This window comes from Rhipicephalus sanguineus, chromosome 1 (genome assembly GCF_013339695.2).
Source record: "Rhipicephalus sanguineus isolate Rsan-2018 chromosome 1, BIME_Rsan_1.4, whole genome shotgun sequence".
NCBI classification, from domain to species: domain Eukaryota; kingdom Metazoa; phylum Arthropoda; class Arachnida; order Ixodida; family Ixodidae; genus Rhipicephalus; species Rhipicephalus sanguineus.
The window spans coordinates 275,746,516-275,774,322 of NC_051176.1; the positions used below are offsets into that span (position 1 = coordinate 275,746,516).

Below are 27,807 nucleotides of genomic sequence, written 5' to 3' on the forward strand. Positions count from 1 at the left end.
ATCATTTTACCGATGCTACCCTGCTAAGAACTAATCAGTCATGCGTATATCGGGATAATCACATGCAGAACTGACAGACAGACCCGTGAGTTCGGTTAGGCTGTAAATGTACACTAAGCCGATCCAGTTCTGGCGCAGGCATGAAATGCACTCTCGCAACTCCAACGAACACCACACAGGCAGGATGAAATGCAGGGCGTTTAATCTTCATGAACTGACATCACAATACTGGGACAGAATGAACCATGATCTCTGTACAAAGTTTCTGCACGCACTGTCCGTCCTAACACCTGACTCAGAGGCGCATGATCACGTGATAAACGACACTGTTCTCTTTGCCTGGTCCCGGCCTTCGTTCGCAATGCACCACACAGCTGCCGAAGGTCGCACCGGTAAGAGGCCCGTCTCTGACCTCCGCCCAAACGCGGCACTCTCACTGCCGTCGGCGTGTGCACAACTGAACAGGCCGAGGTGAGAGAAGCGAAAGGTGGCAACAACGCTCCGACGAGGGCGGCACACCATGCGGACACAGCAGCAGGAGGAGGAATCGCGGTCAGGGCAGCCCTCCGCTCCCAGCCCAGAGGCCACCGACTGTCCGATCTCGGGGAGCGAACGGGTCTGCCGCCCTTCCGCCCATCGTCGCTGTTTGCCGGCGGACCAGTGACTGGACTACGCAGCGCGCCGGCTCAGCGGATGGGCTCGTTGCGCAGGCGGCACTCGCACTCGGTGTGGTTGTCGAATACGAGCGTGACGGGCTCGTAGCGCGACGGTCCGCCACCGGAATCCAGGTGCACCACCAGGAAGGGCAGCTGCACTGCCTGCACCGTCTTCACCTGGCAATGCTGCTCCTCGGAAGCGCAGCAGCCCGTGTCCGGTGCGCAACGGTGCAAGATGGTGCAGTGGGGCAAGAATTTCTGCGTAGCGCAGAGAGTGCAGAGCGCGCGTTCTTCAATCACGCTGTTTCGCTGGTAGAACAGAACACACGGCACAAGGAGCAAATGACTTGGTTAGGGTCAGACGCTCGTCTTGACGGATTTAGCTCTTTGTGTCGTGAGCACTGTTTTGCAAAACGAACATGTCACACTGCTAGAATGTATCTGTTCTCACGTCGCATGCTGTAAAACAACTGCGTTTTTTCGTGAGAGCTGCAGCTACAATTCATAAACATGAATTGCTTACACTGTTTAGATGGGACGAATATAAATAAGCACAGTATTTAGTCACCTACCCGCCACATGCGACACAAGGACGACAGCCGAACTTTAAGACAGAGGTAATATGGAAACTCGGAAGCGTTCAACGGTCTTCGAACAAGAGACGCCTTCCTCCAGCTGAACGCATCTCTTGTTCGATCACTGTTGATAAACATAAGATGTAGCACGGTAAAACCATTAGGAACGATGTAGGGGCGGAGTGCAGCATGAGGAAGAAGATGCGCAGTCAGAGTAAAAAGTTTAGGGACCACGAGACACAAGAAAAAGCTGAATATTCCCGCTGCTTCGGCAGGCAGTCTTGAATTCAGATTTCTGGTCTCTTATAAAACATGCTAACATGTACTGTGCAGTTCCACCCAATGCAGTCACAGATTGCTGGGAAATTAAAAGTTTTGTCAGACCTAGTGGTCCCTAAACATTTAACACCGACAATACATGCGGCACAATGTATTGAAGTTCGACAGAGAACCGGTTCTGGTTTTTACAATATACCAAATGAACACCGTACTCACTCATCTATCTACCACTGCAGGATATTGCAAGCAGAATCCCTACATAGTTGCAACTTTGCAATGTAGTCGCAAAGCAAAGTAATTCAGTGGCGCAGCGAGGGGGCTGGTTTGGAGGTTTCAAACTCCCCCCTTCCCCCGAAATCTTTTATATGTTGGATGTCTAATATACGCGCATACATACGAACATACATAAAGAAATGTCGGACCCCCCCCTCCCTAACCGTCTTAGAAAAAAGTTTTGGCTAAGCCCCTGGAACTTCTTCGAGCGCCCATTGAGCAAGTTTCTTGTTCTCGTTCGCAACCAAACAGCGGTGACACTTTAAATAGAGCTTGCGAAATAATTGAGTACGACGTGTCGCATTATGTCATTTCTTCAGTCCCGTCTATATACTTCTATTGTGATATATGATCAACATACTAGTCAATACGAATAGCCACAGGTTAGAATGAAAATTTTGGCAAAAGTACATGTCTTCGTCAGGGCCCAAAGAGCAGACAAGTATCCTTATTGAAGGGTTGGATTTGTGCTGAGGCATCTATTGCGTTTTTTGTAAGCCCTGTTTGAAATTATTGGTGTGCATGTTTTGCCGATGCTAGCCGCAACTAAGTACTGCGACTCTGCCACTACGTTTTACTTAACATAGCGATTAAAACTTTCTCGTCCGGCAACACTTTTGACACTGACTGCCGTTCACCAAAAACAGTATCTGCCTCGGAATGCCTTCTAGCACTACAGTTTTTACTTTCACTGCTGTGAAACATATAAAAGTGAATGACACTTGTTCAAGTGGACGGCGAAATTGTGGCGCAGTACTCGTCTACCAAAATCACCGAAAATAAAGTAAATATTCCGAGATATACTTAAGTCAAATACTTGCGGTCAAAACGCAGAATGGAACGTTGAGGCAAACATTTAGCTATTGCATTAAATTCACAGTTTGGCAGTCGGCCTTTTTTCTGTCTGTCGATTAAACAGCATGCGGTTAACGCGTAAACGCACTCCGCGTAAAGGCTGCTTTCTATTCAGACACAGCGTCGCATAAGGTGCCTATTCACACATCCACTTCTCAAGTATACCTCACTGTAAGTATCAGAGAAATGCGGTCGAGCTACTGTTGATACATGCTTATCATGCTTCTGAGCACTAAAAGCCTGCGCCACTTCATCAAGCCAAACACAATAGTGTTTGCCTTCTTGAAAAGGCATCGAAGAGACAAAAAAAAAAAAAATAGTTCTTTATCGCCTCTCTCAATGTATTGCTGGCTCTTCCGACACCGGCGTTTCATTGCTGAAGCTGCAAGGAGCCGGTCATGGCGCCAGTATAGGTGAGGTGAAAATGCAGAAGAAAAAAAAAAAAGGCCCATTCCTGCGCGATCAGTCGCAGCCATTCGCGTAGACCTCGCTACACCTGGTAACAGCTAGGCGTTATCGACGGCACCGTTATCTCCAGCGGCGGCACACGCTCATTGGGGATGCTTTCGTGCACGTGTGGCAACCACGTGAAGCTCACCCTGGTGTCATTGGGCTGCAGCTCCTTGAGGCACTGGACGCGAGGTTGTGGAACGCGGCAGGCGGCCTCCCTCCACACGAACTCCTGGTGGCGCGCAGCCCGAGCCGATGCCGGGTTCGCCGGCCGGCGAGGCGCCGACACGACGCAACACAGGGCAGCGCTCAGGACCACCACCGGCAGCGCGAGGCGGCGCATCGCTTGGCTGCGCTTTTTAAGCCGCCACACGATGGGCCCGCTATCACGCACATGGAGAACGCCACGCGCGACGCGCCCGGCTCTTCGGAGCCGACAAAAAACAAGCAGCACCAATCGTGAACTGTCACACGAGCCGCTTTCCTTCTAGACCGCGTAATCTGGTCCCGCCGTTTGACGCTCCCCACCCTCCACGCCGCCGTGGAGGTCGCGCGCTCACTGCCGCTGCGCTGCAGACCGGCAGAGTTGGCCGGATCACCGTCCCGTCGCTTTCGCGGAACCTTATGGTGCACCTTCGGCGAGTGAAAGTTATTCCCTGTCGAGAAGCCACTGGCGCCTACCCGGCAAAACACGAATCGTGCCCTTTCCGCTTCGACCTTCTTTGATGATGCTCGTGTCGGTGATTTAATTGGCCGCTTCGCTGTCAGGGGGCGCGCGATCGCACCGTCTTCTCACGTCGCTCCAGCGCACGTCCAGGCGAGTCCTGTTAACTCGAACAAACTCGTGCAACCTATATGCGTACGATGAAGCAACAACAGGTGCCGGTCAGTCTCGTGCCGCGTGTTTACGCGCTAACCCGACGGAGCGCGTGAGCGGACTGGTGATGCGCCGGCGTTAGATGGGGCCTAGGCGCTCTCGCTGCGATGCCAAGATGTGCCCCCCCCCCCCCTACCGCAGCTCTGGGAGAGAACCCGCCACGTGCCGTCAGACGTTCACACGATACAGCTGTCCGAGCGCACAGGCCTTTGCGCGCAGTGTGACTCCTTGAACTGCCGCCGCTGTGTGAGAAGCTTTCGATTCGTTAGGGACTGCCCTGCTCTCGAACTGTCTCCAAGGGTGCGGGGATGACCCTTCAGAATTCTTTTATTTACGAGGCTGATACGTATACGGTTATCTACAGCCGCTGTCACGACGCTGCTGCCCCAGGTCGCGCCAAAACCCGACCGGTGCGGCTGTGTCAGATAGCTTGCCCCGTCTAGAGGGCAGCGTAACGACGAAACCTTAGAAGGAAGCTGCCTTGTTTGTAGAAGCTGGTGCAAGACACTGCACTGCCGACCATCGCCTGCCCCGTCTGGGACTGAAATAGTGAACAACGAAAAGCTATGTCATTTGCTATATAGCCGTAAAGCGAATAATGCAGAATTCTATATCGAGAATTCGCTAAAGCGTTGGCTCACGAGCTAACCGCGTTCTCTTAAAAATGAGCCTTTCAACAAACATTCATCGCTTATCATCACCGAAGTAAACAAGCATTAAATTTTAGGCCCGGCGCTTCGATGAATTATCAGGGTACAGCACGTCTATTGGTATTTCTACTCAAAACTTTGTATTCCCCATCCGAGGTAAGCGCAGAGTGTTGAGTTTGAACATTCATATGTGCGACTTTTTGGGAAGGTTGACGTTTTCAGATTCCAATAAGGTTATTTAGCTGCTTTGTTTCTTCCATGCGTGAACTTTTAATTTCTTGTGCTAAGAAAGGTTGTGCAAATACAATGCGATTAATTGAAACGAAATATGAGCTTAACGTGCAAGAGCAACACTCAAAAGAACAGACGCTGTACAGTTCGTAGCTTCTTTATAATATTGTCCTGTTGAGGCTATTTTACGCACACTCAATGCTCTGTGGACACCATTATAAGTCTGCATTCCGCTTCTGAAAATGTCGCGGCCTTGTGCACTTTCCAGCAGGGTGCCATAATCATTGAGGTGCATCTGGGCTGGCAATGCGCCCATTTCAGGGGTCGAGCAGTGTGTTTTGCTATACCATAAATATAAGTTACAGGGAGTTTATGTATGACACCTGATAATCCGTGTAGGAATGGATACATCAGTTATGTCTTGCTGTGTTCCAAGTGATCGTCTTTCGCTGGCCTATGAGGCAAATGTGTTTGTTTCCCTCGTCCAATATGGATTAGAGCTGTGCACGGGCCGTATTTCCGAGCCCGACCCGGGCCCGCTGACTTTGTCGAAGGCCCGCCCGAGCCCGACGGCAAAGGGCTGCGAGCCCGCCCGGCCCGGCCCGACGTACGAAAACACAATCCCGGGCCCGGTCCGGCTTTTTGAAGGTTCGCTGCGAAAAGAAAACATCGTTTTCCGGTAATTTGGCATTTTATTGAGCATATCAAATATTATCAAACGACACACGTCGAACAGTCTCTAATAAAGACTGTTCGCGGCACAATTGCTATACAAGTAGATGGCCTCATGCCAGCAACAATGGAGTTCGTTCGCCAAAGCGGTCACGTGTATGGGGTATTCCAATGCAAGCGTCAGCTTGCACGAATGCGATCTACGTCGGGTCGCTCGTCGCTGTCGCGTGCATTTTCACTCATATGAGATTTGGCCTTAAATCTAACGCGGAACAGTCGCGTGGCGCCGTCAATAGCTCAGGTGGTGTTACTTCTGTGTTTGTCGGAGTGAGGCAGTGCTTTACCTGCTCCCCTTTTGTTTAAAGTAGCGAATGGAAAGGAAAAACGGTAAAGGGCGGTCGCCGAAAAGGCGCTGTATGCGTGCTCGAAAACAATGCCCGCTCATTCTCTATATTTCGGGCTTGAGTTGGGCTTTGCGCCGGGCCCGAGCCCGGCCCGATAAAACTCCAAGTAGCCAGAGCCCGGCCCGGGCCCGAGGTGAAAATACGTCGGCCCGCACGAGCCCGGCCCGCGGGCCGGGTCGGGCTCGGGCTTTCGGGCTACCCGGAGCCCGTGCACACCTCTAATATGGTTACACTACGCAAGACACGCTCCTTAAAACACTGCTGCGCTCGATAGACTGATTTACTCGCACCACACTGAAATATCCCATCGAGCCCATGGACTCGTGTTCATTCTGTTGCGTTTTGAAAAATTGTGCAGACGCAGATTTTAAGGTTAACTTGCGTCAGCTGTGATTGTTTCACGTGTCTTGTGTCGTACGTAGCACCTACGCGTGCAAAACCGTGAGAGCATTTTGATGTTCGAGCGTTTCTTCGTGAGCGAAGACAAATGCTTCATTTTGAAAGGTCTACATAGTAGGAAAGACATTAGAAGGGTCTGCTGCTCTAGGAAATCGTCGGCACGCAGAAACAACACGCTTACCGAAGTCAAAATTTTCAATTGCCCAAGAAACTTGAGATGGCAATGCAATCCACTATAGAAGACTTCGCTCGGAAAGAAATACAATTTAAAAATACAAGTGCGTGCAAAGAACGGTGTTATATCACATGCATGATGAAAGTGTGATCGCTCTTCTACGATGCCTGTAAGATAGCGTGGTTTACGAAATTAAACTAAGCTGCGATAGCGGGAAGGGACGCGAGAAAATAAAGCCACCTTATTGGCCATATTGACGCGCTTTCAGACTGCTGTATGCATAGGCGTGCGCAAGGTTCCCCTTCGAGGGGGGGGGGGGGGGGGGGGGGGGGCGAAGGTTTATCGCGGCGCCCCCCCCCCCTCCCTATTAAGCATGGGGCGGACTCTGCGCCCCCCTCTTAGGTGACTAGGGGTGGGGGCGGCCGCCCCCCTGCCCCCACTCCCCCCTCTGCGCACGCCTATGGCTGTATGCATAAAGAGCAGTGCAAGTATAATGCAGAGAGCATGAGCTAATAAGAATACGTGGGGTTTTATGTGCCGAAACCACGATATGATTAGTGAGGCACGCCGTGGCGGAAGGCTCCGGAAATTTCGACCATCTGGTGTTCTTCAACGTGTACGTACATCGCACAGCACACGGGCCTCTAGCATTTCGCCTCCATCGCAATGCGACCGTCGCGACCGAAAACGCGACTTTCGATCGGGTCAGCAGCCGATCATCGTAACCCCTGTACCACCGCGGCGGACAGATCGCATGAGCTAAGACATTTAACCTCGTTTACGGAAATTTCGAACAATCACACAATTAAGGTGCTAGGACAGTAGCACCTTAATTGTGTGATTGTTCGAAATTTCAGTGCACGAGATTAAGTGTCTTAGCTCATGCGATCTGTCCGCCGCGGTGGTACAGGGGTTTGAAAATATTGACATTATGTTTGATAGCATCTGCTTCCCACGATTTATTCTCGACGAAGGCACAGTTAATTTTTGCCTATGTCGTTCATATATCCTACGAATATAACCTTTAATTTGTGTGTGTGTGTGTGTGTGTGTGTGTGTGTGTGTGTGTGTGTGTGTGTGTGTGTGTGTGTGTGTGTGTGTGTGTGTGTGTGTGTGTGTGTGTGTGTGTGTTATTCGTGTAACCTCTTAGCAAGCCTTCTACAGTTAACTCTTCAATTAACTCTTCTAGCCACACACTCAGGGAGAGAGAGAGAGAGGGAGAGAGAGAGAGGTTTGCCTGGCGGCGCGCCTGAAGTGTGCTACTCCAAATGGGTGATGAAGAATGAGGCGATATACAAAGGTATACGTCTGCTGAACAAACAGGAATGATTAATGGATTTGCAGACTAAGATGCTTATCAAATAAATGATACTCTCTGACACATGTACTCGAGCCTAAATAGTCATGGTTTACTTTCTATACCGGGTAATTTAGTTGTCAGCCTTTTTGTTGATTTGCAGGAGAGAACTTTTCTTACAGGACGTATACCTAAACATTAAGAACATATTGCTATTCCGCTGTCCTGTTGTGGTGATGAATAGGTTGTGAATAAACTAAACTTATTTCATAAAGAGCTGAATAAAGTTTTTTTTTCTTTTTGTTGTGTTTTACGAATCATAAATCGGGCAGGAGTACTACCACAAAGCTCATTTTGCTTTTCCACTTCGACCGCTTCATGTCTGCTCGAAAAGATCAATAATGCGTTTTTTTAATAAAACGAGTCACTATGAAACCATTTTATTACGTTTAAGTACTTTCGCGTAAAACCGAAATTGTGGTAGTGCTATTGAAAAGTCACGACAGGTTCGGCAGTACCTGGCTGCTAAGGTGGATAACTGAAGCATGAATTGACATTTGATGCCGCAGAATAAAGAACCCGTCTGAGCGTTGCACCTTCACGTCTGTGATAACTCAGAATCTGTTGAAATGAAGATATAACGAAGCAGCAAGGGGAGGATAGGATGAGATAAGCGTCACTTCAAGTAGCAGCTCTAATGTCACTTTTAAGTGTTCTGACAACAGAATGAAGTGCATTTGCGCGAAATCCAGCCGAGAGAAAATAAAGACGCGTCTTGTTTTGCGGAAGGTTCGGCAAAAAACGATTTGCGGAACCACTTAACAACCCATCACGCGTGTCAGATGCCGAGGGAACTCCCAGTAGTTTCTATTTTTTTTAATCTGTGGCAGGAGAACTTGCGAGAAGTGTGCTTTCTTAGTGACAGATGCGAAGCGGCGCATGTAAGATTGTCCCCCAATGTCGCATGAGGAGCCGAATGTGCGTTCCGAACTCTCGATCCATACACGCCTCATTTTTAGTTGGTCTCATCTCGCAGTCATTCTATCCGCAGAGCGCAGTAGAGTTCAAATCAGTATATCCGTGACATGCTTCAGTATACTGGTGTAGCCAAAGAGGGTGGTGGTGGGGAGAGTTCAAACTCCCCGCAGTTTTTCAACTTTGATACACGCACGAACCTATATAAACGGTGGTTCCCCCCCCCCCCCCCCCCCCGCGAAAAGTTTCTGGCTACGACCCTGCTTCAGTATATAGTGGTAGAGTTGAATCACCACATTCGTGACATAGGTCCTGAATATCATGTACAGGAATTGCTGCGCCTAATTTGTTATATACACGACCTGTGTGTTTCGCATGTCGAAATACCGTCACATAGTTGCACATTCACTAATAACAAATGTTGTTTTTTTGTTTTAATTCTAAAGTGCCCTGTTGCATACACCGTGCAAAACATGTTATATGGACCGCATTTCTAGCTCGTTACACATATATCTCCCATTGTGATCTGTCCACCCGTCTGCGTCATAGCCACGTCCATGTTTGTTCCTCTGACGGTGCAGACTGCGTTCCGCCGCCCCCGGCGAAGATAACGAGCATGCATACACAAGATGTGCGCTCACTGACTCAGAACAGCGTATCCCAGCCTCGCAGCGTCTTCTCGCGCTGACTCACGCCCTCATTTCCGGATTCTGTTCCATATAAGGACAAGGTCAAGTTGAAGGCCCTTGCCGCGCGAAGTGCGATCAATGGATAGTGACGAAACAAGTCAAGAGCGGAGGCCCGTACAACGAGTGGGGTAGCCCCGGTGAATCACGCGACCGCGCGGATCGCGCCACGCGCCGGAAAGGTGAACTGCCTTTTAGCCGCCAGTGGTGGACTCAGCTCCGGAATGTGCCAGTGGCCGCTCGCGAGGGTCACAGCACTCCCTCGCCAATTCTTTGGGCGGCGCCCATTTCGCTGTCTCGTTCGCACTGCAGGACACAGTGCGTGGTGCACGTGTTAATGCACGGCCAGTAGAGAGATGCGCGCGCCCGGCTGCCAGCGGCAGCACCGCGAACTCGCTCGCACGCGAAAACACTCGGTTGCGGTCGCTAATGATGCGCTTCAAATTGCAGGCTTCGGCGTTCGCCGAGCGGCACCGGTGTGAGGGTTTTACTTTCCGCGGGAGACGCCAAAGTATATGGATGACAGACTGCTGCCGTGAACTGTGCGTGTCCGAGCGGAGAGGCGGGGGGGGGGGGGGGGGGGGTAGTGGAATCGTCTGACAAACCATTACTCATGTTTATTATGCACCTGAGTCGGGAGGTCTCTCGGCGCTTTTCACGTGCCCCAGAAGTGTGCGGCAAAAAAAAAAAAAAAGAAAAAAAAAGGAGCAGAAATGATTGTTCCTTGTTTTGACCCGTACTGGCAGCCGCTGGTCTAGTGTACTCTTCGTTTTTTCGCTGGAAAAAACTGCAGTACAGTGACATGGAGCGTAGATGCTCCGTACACGAGAGAAGAAAAACAAACGAGCAGGCCTCGCCTGGGGAATCCCTGAACGCCACCCGCGCCTATTTATAGTAGTTCCGCAATTGTCTTGCAAAGGAAGCCCCAACGCAAAACATGGTTGCACTGTCAAATGACGTTATATATGTCTTACCAAACTGCGAGTTCCAAACATTCTCTGGTATATATATTTTTATATTTTACTGTGAAAAGAAAAGCAATATAGCAATGCGTAACTCCTAAATGTTGTTTTCGAGCTCTCATCTCACCGATCGCGCCTGCGTTTAAACTATTTCATGAGCTATTATTCTTGCATTCCAGTGTATTTAGCAACGCCAGTTCAATGCTGAGCTATGCAGGTTTTACTTCTTTTCTCTCTCTATTTCTCTTTCTGATTGCCTCAGACACCGACATGTCGCAGTATGCTCAAATATACTTCACTTATCCATGAGGTGTTACGCTTTCAAAACTTTCGTGTGAGCTGATATGCGCACGTGGCCTTGCAAAGGGTAATGCTGCCCAATTTCTTTTTTTTAATAGAACTTCTCGTAAAAAAGTAATAAAAGTGCGTTTTGTTTGCTGCCTGTGGGATTTTAAAGCAAAATATCGTTTCTTTTAGCAACCCTCTAGATAGCATCACACTTTCGGTGCGATTCCATATTTCATTTGGAATCTTCGGGTAGTAAATATTTGGACCTACGTCACATCATAACAATATTAGTTAAACATAATGCAGTGACCCTTCCGTGCGTGCGGTTAATTAAGCTATTCAAGACTCCGGTAGAGCTGAAGGCCGTTTTGGATGCGCGAACAAGTGGCCGGAAAAATATTCTGCACAGGAATCGAAGCCACTTCACATGTTTGGTTACATCTATGATTTATTTTTTCCTTGGCAATCGATATGCACGATGTCTTGTGTAGTCAGCGTACTTTAACAAAATAAAATCTTGGACTGTTCGTTAACCGCGAGATTGCTGAAGTCTTGCACGTCGCCGAGTCTTTAGCGCCTCATTTGCCTACGCTCTGTCTGCACCATGAAGGTATGAGCGTAAGTGCAAAGAATGAATAAAAAGATTTAAAGATGTGCAGTAAACCAGGATAAATGTCTACATTTCTTCTGGTGCGTCGAAAGTAATATTGCTAGTTATAATGCGGACCGCACATTAAAATGTGTTCTAATCGTGTAGTGAAGTATGTTAAAGGTACGCGTGAAAAATTAATCGTATAGAATAAAAGTTATGAGCAGATATTTTCGGCTCAAGTTATTTTAAACTTATACATACATGTATAAGTAAGAGAACTATAGTTCTCGTCGTAGACAACGGTTTCGTGTGCTGCACGGCGAATAATTGTTTTCCTAGAGTTGGGAACATTGTTTATGGTGTCTTGAGTAGCTGTGCACCAGGCTGGTATGAAGTACTTTAGGCGCAAATTAAATAATGCATAGCGTTATAGTAATCCTGTATGGAAACACAACTAGGCATCGACAACTGCAAATACAATCTTTCATAGGAAACAACTTTCTGGACAGACAGTCAACTGGTGTAGCTTTACGTGGCGAAACGACGATGTTATTACGATGAAAGCTGCAGCGGGGGACTACTGGTTAATTTTGATCTCGTGGAGTTCTTTACCGTGCCAAAAAGTACATGTACACTGAGCGCTTTTGCATTTTGCCTTCTTTGAGTTCAAGGTTGAAGCCATCGGGCTGCCGCGGCGGGTAACATGTGCATCCCAGTTTATAGTGGGCGCAAAATAGACTCCCTGTTTCTTGACCCTGAAACTTGCTAGTATTTTTCGCCATGTGGTTAATATGTTATTTTTGTAATTAAAACTTTGACATCCGTTTCGATACATTAGCCCTAAATTAATTTAATTTCGACCTATCGGGTACTTTCTTCAATAGCTCTATACACTAGGACATTAATAGGCTTATGTTATATCTGCGGTACTCCGCCGTGCACTTCGAAGGATTCAACTAGAGTCACCACTAAAATGGGGCACACTTGCAGACTCGAAGTCAGCCCTGCAGTGTCTGTTATCAGCTTTACGTCGTGGTGCACAATACCAACTAGTATTAGAAATAAGACAAACCTACCAGCAGTTAAAAGACAAAGGGCATGATATGACTTTGCAGTGGCTTCAAAGCCACTGTGGCATCGGCGGCAACGAACATGCCGATAATTCTGCAAAGAATACTCATGAAAGTGTCGTGCTGGAAGCCATTCCACTATCAAGAACCGATGCAGCATCAAAGATTCACTCGCTCGCGCTTGGTGTAGCACATTCAATCTGGAATACGTCCGGTTTTTGCACACGTCCTTTGTCATTGCACACGTCCTTTGTCATTGTCCTCACTACAGCTCCTATAAAGACAATAGCTCTGAACAACGTTAGCATGCCTCGATGGACCATGCTGCTTTCGGAGCAATCAATTTTGGAGTGCCGGAACGTTCTAGCCTCCAACCAGAAAGCGACGAAGGCGCTGCTGAAGTTTCTCCGCTCAACCGACCTCGCTAAACGACTATGGGACTCCCGTGCTTGTGTGTTTGTGTGTGCGTTTTTTTATTTGTATTTTTTAACCCTTTATCTTTTTTTCCTTCCTTAACTTTCTGTCCTACCTTTCCCAGTGCAGGGTAGCAAACCAGATCATTTTCTTCCGGTTATCTCCCTGCCTTTCACTTAACCTTTCTCTCTATCTCTATGTTATATCTGGCTATAATAATAGTACTGTCATCACCATATAAAATTAATTGGGCCTTGTTACAATATTATTAATACGAACAATGAACAAAAGTAAACCAGTCCACTCTGTTGTGGCACAGCAAGTTTACATGTGTTAATGAAATACCCTTGGTCATTTAACCATTTGCACTGTAATCATTTATTGAGATAAAATTGGCACAAACTCATGAAACTTCCGTGTATGTCATAAGAAAAACATGTCGAGTGATGTAGCCTGGTCAAGTCCAGTTAAATGTTTTGGTAATATCTACGAGTAGTGCAAGCGTAAAAAATTTTTTCTCGATATTTTGCATTATGGATTCCGTTGAAAATACCAATTAGCTATTTCTGCCTGCCTTGCTTTTCTGAAATCTAACTGAGCAGTAGTAAAAACGTTGAATTTTAATTTGGGTTAATATCAGAAATGGCCTGATGAAAAGTGGGTTGACCTCGGAGGCAGTGGTGTTATTTGAAGTCGCGCGTTCATGTGGATTGCGTACAGAGGGTTTTCGCGCCTTGCTGACTTTCCGAGCAGGCACGAAGTCGCCGTCCAGCAAAATACATTGCTGAAGGGGCACTGTATTACAGTATTTATTAACTGCTGAACGAAGGCTTCGCTTCACATACAGATTACGAAATGTACGTTGGGTATGCAGAAATTTTTTTCCTTTTATGTTCTGTGCTCTTCGGCGTTTCTCCTGCTCATGCATATGGGCCGATCAATTTACTGTGCAATAGTCATTTCGTCATTGAACATTCAGCTGTCAGCTTGCTCAGACGCCCCAGTTGCTTAGGCTGACAAAAAATGTATTCGAAGAATGCTGACAACAACGATTTTCATCAAATAATTGCACTTCGCTTAATGAATTTAAACTCTGAAAATTACAAAATTGGCCTTGTCCCCTTCGTGGTATTCGAGCTCCTCTCCCGAATGTTTTCCGCGCGTAAGCAGCTAGCCTGAGCGGGGAATATCTACATATCAAAAATTTTCGTAAGAACCTAGAAAAACTGTTATCTTTGCATTGCGGATTTTTTTGCTTTTCTTAGTTATCCACGATACGGCCTTAGTCGCCACGTCCTTTTTGGTAAGTTGGTAACAGTGCTAGTCATGCCAAGCGGTCCATTACAATAGCCAATGAGCTGTTGTCCTTGCTCGGTGTCTGTCCGAGCCGCAAGAAGGCTACCCCGGTACAAGCACACGCATGCATTCACGTCTCAGTTCACCTGCGAACACCTCTCCCGAATCCGACCGTGTAAAACACATGCCACGACTAAACGATGCTAATGAAACGAGAAACGACTGCGTAGCTGCACATGCTTGACGCGCATGTGCGTGCGCACCCGCGCGTTTTTATCGCGACGCGTCACACATTCGCGTCGTCGCTATCGCGCGGAGTGCATGCGTATACGAGCCAAGAACGTGCATTGCAAAACGTGCCTCGCCTTGCAGATGCGACGTGTCTTGCACCTACGCATTCTCCTTTGAGAATGCGCTCGCAAGGTGGCAACTTAGTTGTCGAGAAGAATATATAAAGAAGTCGTCTGTCACATCGGCAGATCGCGGAGAGATCTACCCGTGCACTGAAATTAGCGCTCCGGGGCGCAGGCAATTCCTTGCCGCGTAACGCCGCATACGGCAGAGCTTATTAGCTCGCAACGATTCCACACTTCATCCAGGCCGCCAACGCGGAGGAAGCGCGTTGGTTCCTCGCTTGCAAGAATACTGGAATGCGGCGCCCTAACAAACGGGGCCGAGACTCTTGTTTTATGCGTGCGAAACTTCCTTTCTTCGTGGTACAGCTTCGGTCGAGTTACAGGAGCGCGGACGTTGTAACGAGGGTGACCACACGTACGACGAGCTTGGGCAACCGAGCTGAAGGATGAAAATATGACGGGTCGCTTTTCCGTGATCTCTGTTTTCGAGTGTGACATTAATATTACGGGTGTGCGAATAGAGAATTTGAGGACCGAATCGTATACGGATACGAATCGAGTACTATCTGAATAGTTTTATTATAGAAAGACAACCATTTTCACAACATCCTTAAAATTCCACAACACCCTATTTCAAACAAATATTCACAAAATGTAACATAGAAATATGACGATTACTATTAACCTACAAAATGTGTCAGAATTATGTAATCTGAGGCAAGCTTGCAAAATGATCTCTCGATGTTCCAACGTTTAGTTCCTTTGGCTCTTTTCCCGTCGGTGCTGATTATTCGAAAAATAGTCGAAAAATATTTTGTATTTCGAAAATGCACTGCTCAATTCGAGTTCAGAATCAAATAGAACGCTGTACAATTCGTTCTTTCAACTTTTTTTTTTAACCCACACCGGCTTTAAATCAGCGGGAACTCCCATGACCTTCCCCTCAAAAAACGTTACTCCGTTTCTTATATTGCTAAACAAAGCAGACACTGAAAAAAATAGTCGAATGTCAAGTAATGAAACGTCTAATTTAGATGCGAGCGGCGCTACCAGTATACCGAAGCGCCGAGTTCGGTCATCTAGTCCTTACCGGTTCCCGGTATAGTAAATTTTTTACGTATACATATTTTATCAGTGCGTTTTTCCTCAGCAGTCATTATTTGGCGCCGCAGCTTGCAAGCTCAATTAGGCTACATTCACAGAATATTTTCCTCTGCTTTTGCGGAGGATGCGCTGGCGAAGGATTGCCTGGCAGCGTTGCCGCTGTCCCACCTTTCGTTGTCGAATTCCTTAGCACTCACGTACAAACACCGATTGCTAACTGAGACGACAGCCCCGGTACCTTCGCTGGTTATGAGGAAGATCATAGCGTCCACGATGGTAAGAACGGCGGCGTAACTTTTTCATATTTTAGACTGCCGCAAGTGTTTCTGTAGTTCCTCGAATTTCCTGATAGAAGGTGGCTCTCCAATGCAATAAGCTTCTTAACAGAAGCTGCACGAGACCAAACTGAATTCAATGTGCCGCCGAGACGGGTGAGGCTTCTTGTGGACGCGTTCCATTTAGCCCAGTAGAATTCGAAAATAATAACTGTTCGGTTTAACGACCCAAAACCACGATAAGATTATGAGAGACGCCGTAGTGGAGGGCTACGGAAATTTCGACCGCCTGGGGTTCTGTAAGTGCACCTAAATCTAAGCACAATGGTCTCAAGCATTTTTGGCAGCATCGAAAATGCGGCCACCGCGGCCGGGATTCAATCCCGCGACCTGCGGGTCAGCAGTCGAGTAGCATAACCACTAGAGCACAGTGGCGGGTGTAGAATTTCAAAAAAGATAATAAAAGGAAAGAAACCTTCGTAGTATATTCAATTTACCTAAGAGAGAATGAGTAGGTGGTATCGCCTATGCTGCCAACGTCCCCGTAAAAAAATATGATGAAATAAAATATGCATCAGTACATTTGACGCCCTTGTCTTTCCTACAACACGAGACATGACGCCACCCTTTCAAAACTACCGCGCCAAGGATGCTGAGGCACCTTTGACGAAGATAGGTCAACCTATCAAAACGTCGACCAACCTGTCTGAGGCATTTATTCCTGTTCAGACAACCTGTGCAGCACTTTGTGTTTCCATCCGTCGGTTCACACCGGTACTTTGGATTTTTGAGGAGGTGAAATGCGGCAAGTAAGATGGCACCAGTGAACCGTACGCCATTCAAGGTAATTTTTCAGCTTGAAGAGGATAAAAAGAAATGAAGGGAGCCCATAGCGCAGGCGGACATAATCTGCTCAAGAAACTGCAAGACCCGAGAGGCCAACTAAATGGATCAGCGCTATATGCGATTTGTATAGTCCATCAGTGGAGGTCTGCTGGGAACCATGTAAAGGGTGTTTTCGCGCAGAATTAAAAATATTACCTGATTAACCCAATTATTTCACTTTTTGACATACGTGGTCATTGAAGTCGAGCAGTACTAGTATATAGTTCAGCAAGGCAGCGAGACTTCTCCTAAGCGACAGTTACCACCCCTGCCGCCGCCACCACTGCCCAATGCATCACAGTCGGAGAGCCGAAAAGATGCAGAGGCTTTGAAAGCGGCGGCGGATGTTGCGTGGCCCTCACTATACCACCACTGCGCATTCATAAAGAGCCGCTGCAGAATGCCCCGCAATGTGCATCATCGCCCACAGATGATTTCCACGACGAAAACCGACAAGTCCTCGCTGTGTTGAGGTCTCTCATGGCCACGATGCGCACTCTCCTGAACGAGATAACTCCATCAGTTCAATGCGCAGTGCAAGTTCTGGATACCTTGGAGCCAGTCTTTGCAAGCCTTTTTTAACATCTCGGTTTCCAGTCTAATTTTAGACAACCACAGAGGAACCGGTCTACATTTCACGGTGGCGACTGTCTAATTGTGCGCGCCGAACGCTGACATTGCGTGTGCACGTATCACTGGTCCTCTCTTTCTTCCTTGCTTTCTCTATTCTTTTTCTCCCCTTCCCCCCGTGTAGGGTAGCAAACCGGGTGCAACCGGGTGCAACCGGGTGCAACCTGGTTAACCTCCCTAACTTTCATTTGCCTGTCTCTCTCTTAGAAAACATTAAAGCGTTGCTGCGCTTTGTATAGTTAAATATTAGCCAGTATAACCGCTTTTGATGGACTGCACGGTGAACGCTTCTCTGTACAGTGTGTGTGAACCCGAGCAAAGTATGAGCTTTCCTCCTCCTTAATGAGGGATAGTCAATCAGGCTCAGCCTGGTGAATCGCGACTTCTATTCTCAAGCATCCAGCTGGATTTTAACAGTCAAAAGTATTTTCTCTGGGGCTTGCTAGTTGTGTGCGCATCTTATTTTGTTACGCAAATAGTGGTAGTCACTTCAGGAGCGTGCATCCTTTAGCGTATTCACACCTATTTCTAAGGGTGCTATTCTGGACTCTGTCAAATTCCGCCATCTTGTCAAATTTCGTAATGGCCGCATTTTAAGCCAATGAGAGAGGTCGTGCAGCCCTCTGGGCCAATCAGGGTTGACCAATGGAGGAATTTGACAACGTGGCGGAATTTGATAACGTCCAAAATAGCACTCCAAATCTTGACCACCGTAAACATACAGCCTGGTCAGCGCGCAATGCTGTTCTCACGCCACGCAGACGTGGACCAGCTAGGAATGCCGCATTCACTGCAACCTCAAGCGTCGCTTGATTGCTTTCGGTGAAGCTTTGTATGTGATGAAACTCTTTATACCACTTAATACGTTGCCTTGGGCTTAGTGGTTGTAGCGTCCTGCTGCTGAGCATGACGTCCCTCGTTCCCTGTGCAACCAATTAATTTTAGATTAGGATTGAAAAGCTAAACAACAGCTCTAAATCATCACAGCAACCCTCATACGTTATCATAAATCAGTCATCTGAAGCAACAACCAAGAAGGTTCAAAGTATTGCTGTACAGAGGCAGCTTTACAGCTAGAAAGCTCGAATGTCTCGTAAACCCCATACCTAATAAAATCTGATCATTAAAAATGAGATGAATAATGTTGAAGAATTTAGAAGAATGTTGACAGGCTGTTGCGAATACATCAAGAAAACCTTAGGGTCTGGTGGCTGATAACGCTTCTGTTCTCCGATACCGAGTCGGTTCTCGCGGAATTCCATTGTTAGTATTAGTAGGATCCGATGTACTGTCATGCTTGACGTCATATGTGGTTCCCCACAGTTATGGAAAATATCGTTCTCATTAGTTGTATTTCTTTCTTTACCCTTTCTTTTGGTAATAAGAGGCGTTTACACTCGCTGTATTTTTCTTCTCGCTATTTCTAGACGATTGATATGCCATAACACGCATCAGACGTCTATAGAAGCAAACAAGGAGGAGTCAATGGGCTCGCTCACAGTTCTGCGGAAAAAAAAAGACACGCCACGCAGCGGCTCATTTCGATGCGGGAGTGCTTTGTGGACACGTTGTTATTGCGGTATATTTCCTATTATGTCTGGGGCTCTCCTGGGTGACACACCCGGGGGGGTGGGGGGTGGGGGGGAATAACGAACTATAGATACCGGCCGTATGCGACAACTGCGTGGTGGGCGTCTAATCACGCGCGGTTCCGGCTGCCGGAACTACCCTGAACTGTCGTTTCCGGCGCGGCCACGACGTGCGGAGGCGTTTCGGACGCCATCTCTTTGTCCGCACCACCTCCGCCGACGTCATCATGTGAGCCAGTGAAGAAATTTCCCGTCGTCATCTTCCGCTCGAAGGGAAAGAAAGTGACTCCTGACACGCCTACGTTTTCCGCTTTGTTGCAACGCTATAAGCAGTGCATGGCGGTAACTGTTCACGTTTCTTAATCCGCATTATTACACGCTTAAAGAAGGACAACGAAGTAGAAAGCGAAAAAAAAATTCCTACAAATTCTAACTGGATACCTGAATCTGCACGTATTCTTGCTTAGTAAAGTTGGCTATGCGTGCCTCTTGGCTTCAAACCTATGCCGGCATCACGAAATGTATTTTTTAAATTCTATACTATTAGTCGATTCGTTGCCCATGTGGCTGTAGTTCCGCAATATTTGGCCATCGCTGCGCGTATATGAAGAGATTAGGAGGGAACTATGTGACATAAATCTTGGGAGGAGTACAACTATAGGACAACTTCTGCAAATTGCGCCGCTGAAATTCTTTTATGTATCGCGTATACGGACTGATAACTTCTTCAATGTGTCGTTTTCTTTTATAAACAAGTTGGGTGAGATGTATGTCCTTAGAGCATGTGCCTCGTCGCATGCCTCAGAGATAGAGTATCTGGAGGCGCACCATTAACGGTGGTGTTTTGTTGCCTTTAACTTCTCCCTTTGACTTTTCTATCTTTGGCAATGTGTTTGCTCCGAGTATATATATGCATGCGTTTTGTGATTTTATTACAAACTGACGCTGTGTCCGCCTTCCTTAACTACGTATTATGTCCTTTTTCGCGCTGCTCTCCTAATAACCTTTGGCTTAGAGATAGGACCCTCTAGATGGCAGCTGACCGCTTGCTACGGTGCTGCGGAAGACGCAGTTTATATAGCGAGAACAGACGCTTGGTAACGTGCCAGTATACTTGATCACGGCGTAACGTGTGCCACAAATGTACGTGAAAGACGACACACCAGACTAGAGAGCCTCCATACGGGAATTCCGTATGTATACGCTTCCTACACCAGACGCACACAGAACAGCCCTTGCAGCAGTCATTCACTATGTTTTTACACAAAACTAAGCTTACCCATTACGCCTGCTACACGTCCCATCATGTTTACACTTCGCTTATAATGTCCGTACCTCGTGAGTTATTCCCACTATACGTTTCCCTATCGCCAGAATTTTGTTTATCGCTCGACACGATCAGGATACATACAAAAGCAGATAGGCATAATTTTCCTCACCCATTAAATACACCAGAAGCGCAGCCAACAGGAAAATGAATATGAAAACAAACACCGTGCGGCCGAGAAGAGCCGCCGAGAGCGCCGGCGCACGCTTTGGCATCGCTTATTTTTGCGCCCCAAATAATAGAGGACGTGCATCGGATATTCGTGCGGGTCCTGCGCTGACGTGAGAGAGAAACGGATCGAGAGAGAAAAAGAAGCTTACTGTTACTTCTCGTTTGATAACAGACGCAGTGGCAATCGAAGCTGCGCTTGGGCTGACTCTTTCTCGCGTCTTTCTTGAAGTATGTCCGACTACTAAGCATAATATACGCTAGGGAGAGTTACCGTTGTTGCGTTCTCGTCGAGCGACATGAGTTGTCCGCAAAAGCTGGTCACCTGAAAACGGCTGGAAATGAGAAAAAGAAATGTTTCTCATCCAGCAAGCCCGCGAGGCGGCGAAGAGGCAAGACCTCGACGTCCCCACGTGGGAGGCCTAGGCCAACGAACCTAAATTGCTGGTTCATAATAAAGTTTATTCCTCCTCCTCCTCAATTTTAGTTTCTTTTTTTTTCCTTCTCAGACATATAGAGAGAATAAAAACTGTTAAGGAAAACCTATCGAGGGCACGGGTTCGATTCCCGGCTGCGCATTTCAATGGGCGCGAAATGCAAAGAACATCCATGTTCTCAGATTTAGGTGCACGTTAAAGAACACCGGGTGGTCGAAATTAATCCGAATCCTATCGTGGTTTTGGCACGTAAAACCCCTGCAATTAGTCAGAAAAACGTAAGCTAATAGTTCTTGTTCCGTAAGCTTATGTTCCCAGGTGAAGTTACTCCGCGCCAAGTCGTTTTGATTTTGCATCAAAATGCGCAGCTGGACGTGATCCTTTGCATAATGTTGGAGTGCTTCCTAATTATGAGTTTCTTTGCTTCCTACAATACGACGTTTTGGCAACGTGAATGCGATCTGCTTCGCAAAACGCGAAGTTCTTCGTGTTCTCTTTCTTTCTTTCTTTCTTTCTTTCTTTCTTTCTTTCTTTCTTTCTTTCTTTCTTTCTTTCTTTCTTTCTTTCACTACACATCACGCGCAAGTCCGCCTCGGTGGAACAGTGGTTACGGTGCTCGGCTGCTGACCCGAAAGTCGCAGGTTCGATGCCGGCCGTGGCGCTTGCATTTCGATGGAGGCGAAATGCTAGAGGCCCGTGTGCAGTGCGATGTCAGCGCACATTAACGAACACCAGATGGTCGAGATTTCTGGGGCCCTCCACTACGGCGTGCCTCATAATCATATCTTGGTTGTAGCACCATACATTATTACGTCTTACGTCACACGCAAAGAATAAGCAATCCACTTGGGTATTTCAGACGACTTGCCATCTTTCCTGACCAGATTCCGCCGCGACGCGCACTTTCATAAATTCCGTCAAAGCTCCGATCTCACTTAACACAGCGGCTGCATATCCTGCGTGCCCGGCACGCTTAGTTTCGATATCACCTGGATTTGGGCCAGGAGTTTCGCTCGGCTCCTGATCCAGGCTATTCGCTCAGCTCGGTCCACGACCCACGGCACTTACGAAAGAAAAACTTTCTGAATTGATGAAATAACAATGTAACAAATAATTTGTGGGCGTCTTTTGCCATTGGCTGGCCCTCCTTGCCATTACTGTGTACGACGTTGCGATTGGTGAGCACCTGCTCTAACGAACATTTGTAACGTAAGAAAATTGAGAAAAATCAGCTGTGAGACGCCTCTTCGGAAAAAACAACACGTGGAACTATATGAAAATTAATGAGCACGCTAAGCATAGTTGCTTTTTGTCTAGAAACATTATTCGCGGCTATTGAAACCGCAGTCCTAGAAGGGTATTAGAATTCTGCATAATTATTTGTACTGTAAAAAAAAATGGCGAAGCTTGCACTAAGTCGCGCAAGGTTTGAAACAACGAAATTGGACGATTCTGAAGTCTAATCTGGTTGCTTCTAGGTTGTTGCTAGGTTTTAGCTAGGTTAGCCACGACACAGATGTTTAATTCCAGAGCCGAGCGTTCGCACCTCTCATAGATCTACGAGCACGTCGTCGTTGGCGTAGGGCTTCCATCGCTTCAGACCCTTCCCACAGCCGCCGTTGCCTTTCCCGTTCCCTAGTATGGCAGCTTCGCACTAGTCGTGCCTGAAGGAAGAGCGCAGCTGGGTGGTCTTTTCTGTTTCTCATTATATTTTCTTTCTTTCTTCTCTTTTTCATTGTTTTTTGTATCTCTATTTTTTATCTGTTTCTTTCTATTTCTTTCTCTTTCTCGCTCTTCTTATCTTTATTTCCCTTTCTTCCCTTTCTTTATCTCTGCTTTTTTCTCTCTCTTTCGTTTTCTTTATTTCTCCTTATCTTTCTATTTTTTTCTATCTCTTTCTCTCTCTGCTTCTTACTCTCTGTTTCAGTGTTTCTCTTTTTTCTCTTTCTCTCTCTTTCTATATCATTCTCTCTCTTTCTATCTATGTCTTTATTCCGATTATTTCTCTCAATTTCTCTCTCTCTCTCTTTCTATAGCTTTCTCTCTCCCTGTGAACCAGTGGTGAGGGGTGGGATCTGCCCAATTTCTGTGGCACATACCCGTGACGGTAGCCATTTCTTGGGTTAATTGTTGCCTTCTTCATTTTTAGTGGACCAGTGTTGCGTAGTGCGATTTGCCCAATTTCTGTGGCACATACCCGTGACGGTAGCCATTTCTTGGGCTAATTGTTGCCTTCTTCATTTCTGGTGGACCAGTGTTGCGTAGTGCGATTTGCCCAATCTCTGTGGCACATACCCGTGACGGTAGCCATTTCTCGGGCTAATTGTTGCCTTCATTTTTAGTGGACCAGTGTTGCGTAGTGCGATTTGCCCAATTTCTGTGGCACATACCCGTGACGGTAGCCATTTCTTGGGCTAATTGTTGCCTTCTTCATTTTTAGTGGACCAGTGTTGCGTAGTGCGATTTGCCCAATTTCTGTGGCACATACCCGTGACGGTAGCCATTTCTTGGGCTAATTGTTGCCTTCTTCATTTTTAGTGGAGCAGTGCTGAGTAGTGCGATTTGCCCAATTTCTGTGGCACGTATACCCGTTCATGATGACGATAGTCTTCTGACAGGCCGCGCACAAATTACGGCTAGCCTAAACAGCTTCGCTGTTGAAAGTTTTTATAAGGGTTTCTGGATACGGTACAAGAAATGTCATGTCCACTGTAAGTGAAATTAACCATAACAGCTGCTGGATTTGGAAATGCGCCAAAAAATGCAAGAATAACTTTTGCGAACAAATGATTACAGAAAATAATTCCCTCTTACCTGTAAGCTTTGAACATGTGTTTACACCTTGTAGACTAATTGGATAATGTGGAAATTTTTTTAGCGAACACGTGCGGCGGCATGTCCGGTGTCAAGGCTTAACCTTAATTCTCTTTCCTTCATGAGTAATGTCAGAGGTGGCATGCAAAGCCACTCGTGGCCATGGAGACCTTAGCGGTGGCTTCGGCGGACGCACGCGGTTCTTTGTGACTTGTTTCAGCCGGTTCGCCGATAGCCAGCTATCAGGTTCTGGCTGCTCGACGAAGTAGGCCCTGCTCGCTGGCTTCCCGCCAGCACCATGTATCGACCGGGCTTTAAATGTTTCACGTGTCCCTGCATACTGATCATCTGCATTCATACCTTCGACTGATAACGTGAAGCACTGTGCAAGTCACTTCACCTGAATAGATGGCGCTGGGATGATACTGACCTTTACTGTGCATGTATTTGAGACGATGTTCGTGTAATAGAAAGTCGTAAAATGTAGCGCGTTATGGTCGTTCTTGCGCGTCAGAACAAGCACAGTCGGCGCATTGCCTTGAGCGGCCAATAATAATTTCAATTACTCACATCTTCTCCCAACAATAGCTTTTGAAAATTCCGTCTGTTTTATATACCTTTTACGCTTAACATGACGCTCTTTTAAGGGACGACATTGGCTGGTCTTTGTTTTTATGTTATACACGCATCGTAGTACACATGGAAGGGTTATATGTTAGAAACTGTACAGCAATAACGGACAATGAGACCATATGTCAGCACAACTATACGAATTGTCGTTGTGAACTAGTGTAAGCGATTTAAAGACGTATGCGAGACTTCTGACAAAATTATGAGACGTAAAAGACAGGTCTATAGTCCGCCGCTGTCGTATAGTGGTTACGTGCTCGGCTGCTGCCCTAAGCGTCCAAGGTTAGATCCCGGCCGCGGCGACCACATTTCGATGGTGGCGAAACGCTAGAGGCACATGTACTGTGCGATGCCAGTGCACGTTAAAGAACATCAGATGGCCTAAATTTCCGCAGCCCTCCACGACGGCGGGCCTAATAATCATATCGTGGTTTTGGCACGTAAAACCTCACAAATTATTATTAAAACACTGGCCTAAACTTTAAAAAAGTTCACCGTACCATACGCATGCGCATTATGAAACGTAAATTTAAACACAAAGCCAAAGACGGCTGCTAGCGCAATAGCATATTTGGGCCCAACTGTTTCTCCCGTTCCTTCACACAACATGCCAGAAAAGGAAGAAAAATAAGTACGCAGCCGTATAAATCGCTGACGACAGTTCTGTTGAAAAGCTTGCTGGACATTCACACACCCAAAATTTATTCCTAGAGCCCCCTCATCCCCCCTCTCTCCACCCCCCTGCCCTTCCCCGAATGTAATATCAAAAACAAATAAAAATTGCGCTCGACGTTTCCTTATTGCATTTGTTTTTGCACATCATTAAGACGTGCACCTTGCCATGACCAGGCTGTTGAGAAAGAGCATGAAGCAAATGCGTCGTCGTCGATTACGTACAGCCGATGTCGTGTTTACTAAGGTCCGAGTGATTGTACTTGTGACGACAGCATCGTCAACAAAGTGCGCGTATGTTTCCAATTCGCGAAAAAAGAAAAAATAACGCGAAAGGAAGGACGTTTCGGACCAAGCTTTTCCCTGCAATTGGATGTTTGCAGCGTCAAGCCTCAAATTTATGTTGCGCAAGCTGGCTATAGAAGAAGATGTGTGCATTGCGAGCTTCACGGGCGAAGGAAACTTGCTTTATGTAAAAGGCGATGCCCGAAAAGTTGCCGCTGTTTGGCACCTCGCCGGCATTGCCCACTCCCCATTAGAGCCTTTTCGTTGCTTCACTTCGAAAGGGCCGAGTTTAGCCGGAATGCGTTACGCAACTGTATGCCCAACGATCGCGAATGGAAATATTCGTGCGGCGTTGAAGGAAACGTGCGTGCTTTAAGCTCTTTGGAATCTGTTACACATTTATCTCGAGCCGTGTAATGAGGCTGTCACGCCGGCGGACCTCATGGACAAGTCTCGTTTACCTTAGCTTGTTTTCCCTCTCAGGCGTTTTACTCTCGTTTTCTGCATGTTTTCTTTTTTCCTCGATATTTATTCACATAGCTCAATTAAAGCAGCTTTACCTCGGGCGATTGGGGTCAGTTGGTTCATCTAGGTAGAATGCAACCTCGAATGCGCTTGTGTCCTGGTGTTGCAGAGCGCATGGTGAAGAACCCCGGATGCTTTTGACGTCAGTTCAGCCAGGTCTTGCTTCCGCTTTCTGGCTAACTTCTGACGTTCCCCCGCTTGACGTCACGCTTACGAAGTGACCGCTGGTGGCTACACGTTTAGAAAAAAGGAATTGGCCTTTACGACTCGTTTCGAATTGAGAATAGCACTTTTTTCCCCCGGACACTGTTGCAATGGTTTCGCTCGAGGATTTCGCGTCGCAGTATCTTTTTCAGTTTAGGCGTCTGGCCTTGTCGGTGTCCTTGCCCCATAAGCTTTTTTGCACCCCCTTTATTTACTTTATTACATTCCACTGAAACAACTTCGCTTGGTTCGGGCAACTGTGGGGCTGTTTACAGCTACCGTCGCCGATTTCTTTTCTTTTATTGGCTATTGCGCTTAACGTGACTCTTTGACGACACCTTTTTATGCTGCACAAAAAGGCGTCGGTTAAATAAACTTTTTATGACGTCCAGCGTTACTCGAAGTTGCATTTCCTTCGCTAGTGCAAGAAAGAATGGGTTAATTTTTGTTCCTTACAATAATGCTTTCCACTGTGGTTTCACCCCTCTGTGCTAACCGTTAAGCAAGCACGCTATCTCGAAAAACTAGTTTTGTTTTATTATTCCATATACTTGCCAGAAATCGTAAGTATAAAGTAATTCAGGAAATCTTCAAGTAACTTATGCAGCCATGTTTGAATAAGATAGTGCAGCAATGATTCAGCGAATTTTTCGTCCGTTATCTGAGCACGTAAAGTTATCTGGAACACTTGGTTTTAATAAAATTTCTTTTAGTTTGTCCGATTTGGGCATCCTGTACATAAGTTCCGCAGTTCCGAAGCACAGCCATTAAAAGTTACGGATGTCCACCATAGACAAAGGTGCCGGGCGCTTTAGTCACGTGTATAGGGTTGTCACTTGCAAATTCCCAGACGCACGTGGCGTCACGTTTTAGAGCCACAGCAGTCAAAAGCTTCCGAGTCATTTGCCGATATTCAGACGCTGAACGAGCAGTACATGCCATGAAAAAGAGCTTTCAATCGCTTTATACGGAGTTGACGTACAATCGCCCTTTTGTCGTAAGACAGAACCCTCTGTCGCTGGTCTAAACCGTTCTTAGCGCAGCAGCGGAACGCGTCAATGCGCCTCTTAAAGGGCCCCTGACAGCCGATTTTTTGTTTGTGACATTTATGTTGTAATAAGTAGGTCTAGGTCTTGTGATCACGGAATGACACCGTAAATCCTCCAACGTGATGTCTAAATAATCCTAGCAGCGTTAATTATGGTCATTTTTACTATAGGTTCAAAACGCGCGCCGAAAGAGGATAAGAAACTAGCGCCGCGCCGCGGCGGTCGCGCCTCGGGGCACGCGTGATGTTGTGCGCTCAGTATTGGGTGACGTCAGCCACGCGCTTGTTGAACAGCCAGTTGCAGAACACACACACGGAGAGCTCACGCTGCCTGCCGACACGTACCGAAGAAGGAGAAGGTGAGAGGAGCAAAGAGCAAACATGCTTCGCAATATACCACAGTGCACCGCGCATATTTCTGTCTGTGACGTCGACAACACTTGCTTTACCTCTGCAACGTCACAAGGGGCCTACGTCTACGTCATACTAGTGGTTATGTTGATAGGAGTTCAAAATTCAGATGAGCACTCAGGCTAACTTTAAAACCAAATTAAAATATCTTAAAGGGGTCATGAAGCACCCCTTGGGCTGATTGAAAAAACACATTCTGCGGAAAGCTGACACGGCTATGAACTGCTCTGCCAAATATTACAGTCGTGCGCGCCGCGCAATGGCCACAAGCGGAGCGCGAAGTTGCCGTTTCCCCAGGCACCCTCTTTTCAAACAGAGGCCGGTTCTCACTCTCGTCGGTGGGCGGGGCGTCTGTCCGCTGTACGTCGCAA

The 27,807-nt window shown here is 47.1% G+C and overlaps 1 protein-coding gene across 1 annotated transcript; it reads right to left on the bottom strand.

Annotated features, from left to right (window-relative positions):
- Positions 1 to 178: 178 nt before the first annotated feature.
- On the bottom strand, positions 179 to 4,057 carry LOC119379015 (snake venom vascular endothelial growth factor toxin cratrin). The gene is made up of 2 exons (XM_037648144.2): positions 3,237 to 4,057; positions 179 to 914 (listed from the first exon to the last, which is right to left on the bottom strand). The coding sequence occupies exons 1-2, from the start codon at positions 3,429 to 3,431 to the stop codon at positions 687 to 689; spliced, it is 423 nt and encodes a 140-aa protein (XP_037504072.1). The 5' UTR covers positions 3,432 to 4,057; the 3' UTR covers positions 179 to 686.
- Between the last annotated feature and the right edge of the window lie 23,750 nt (positions 4,058 to 27,807).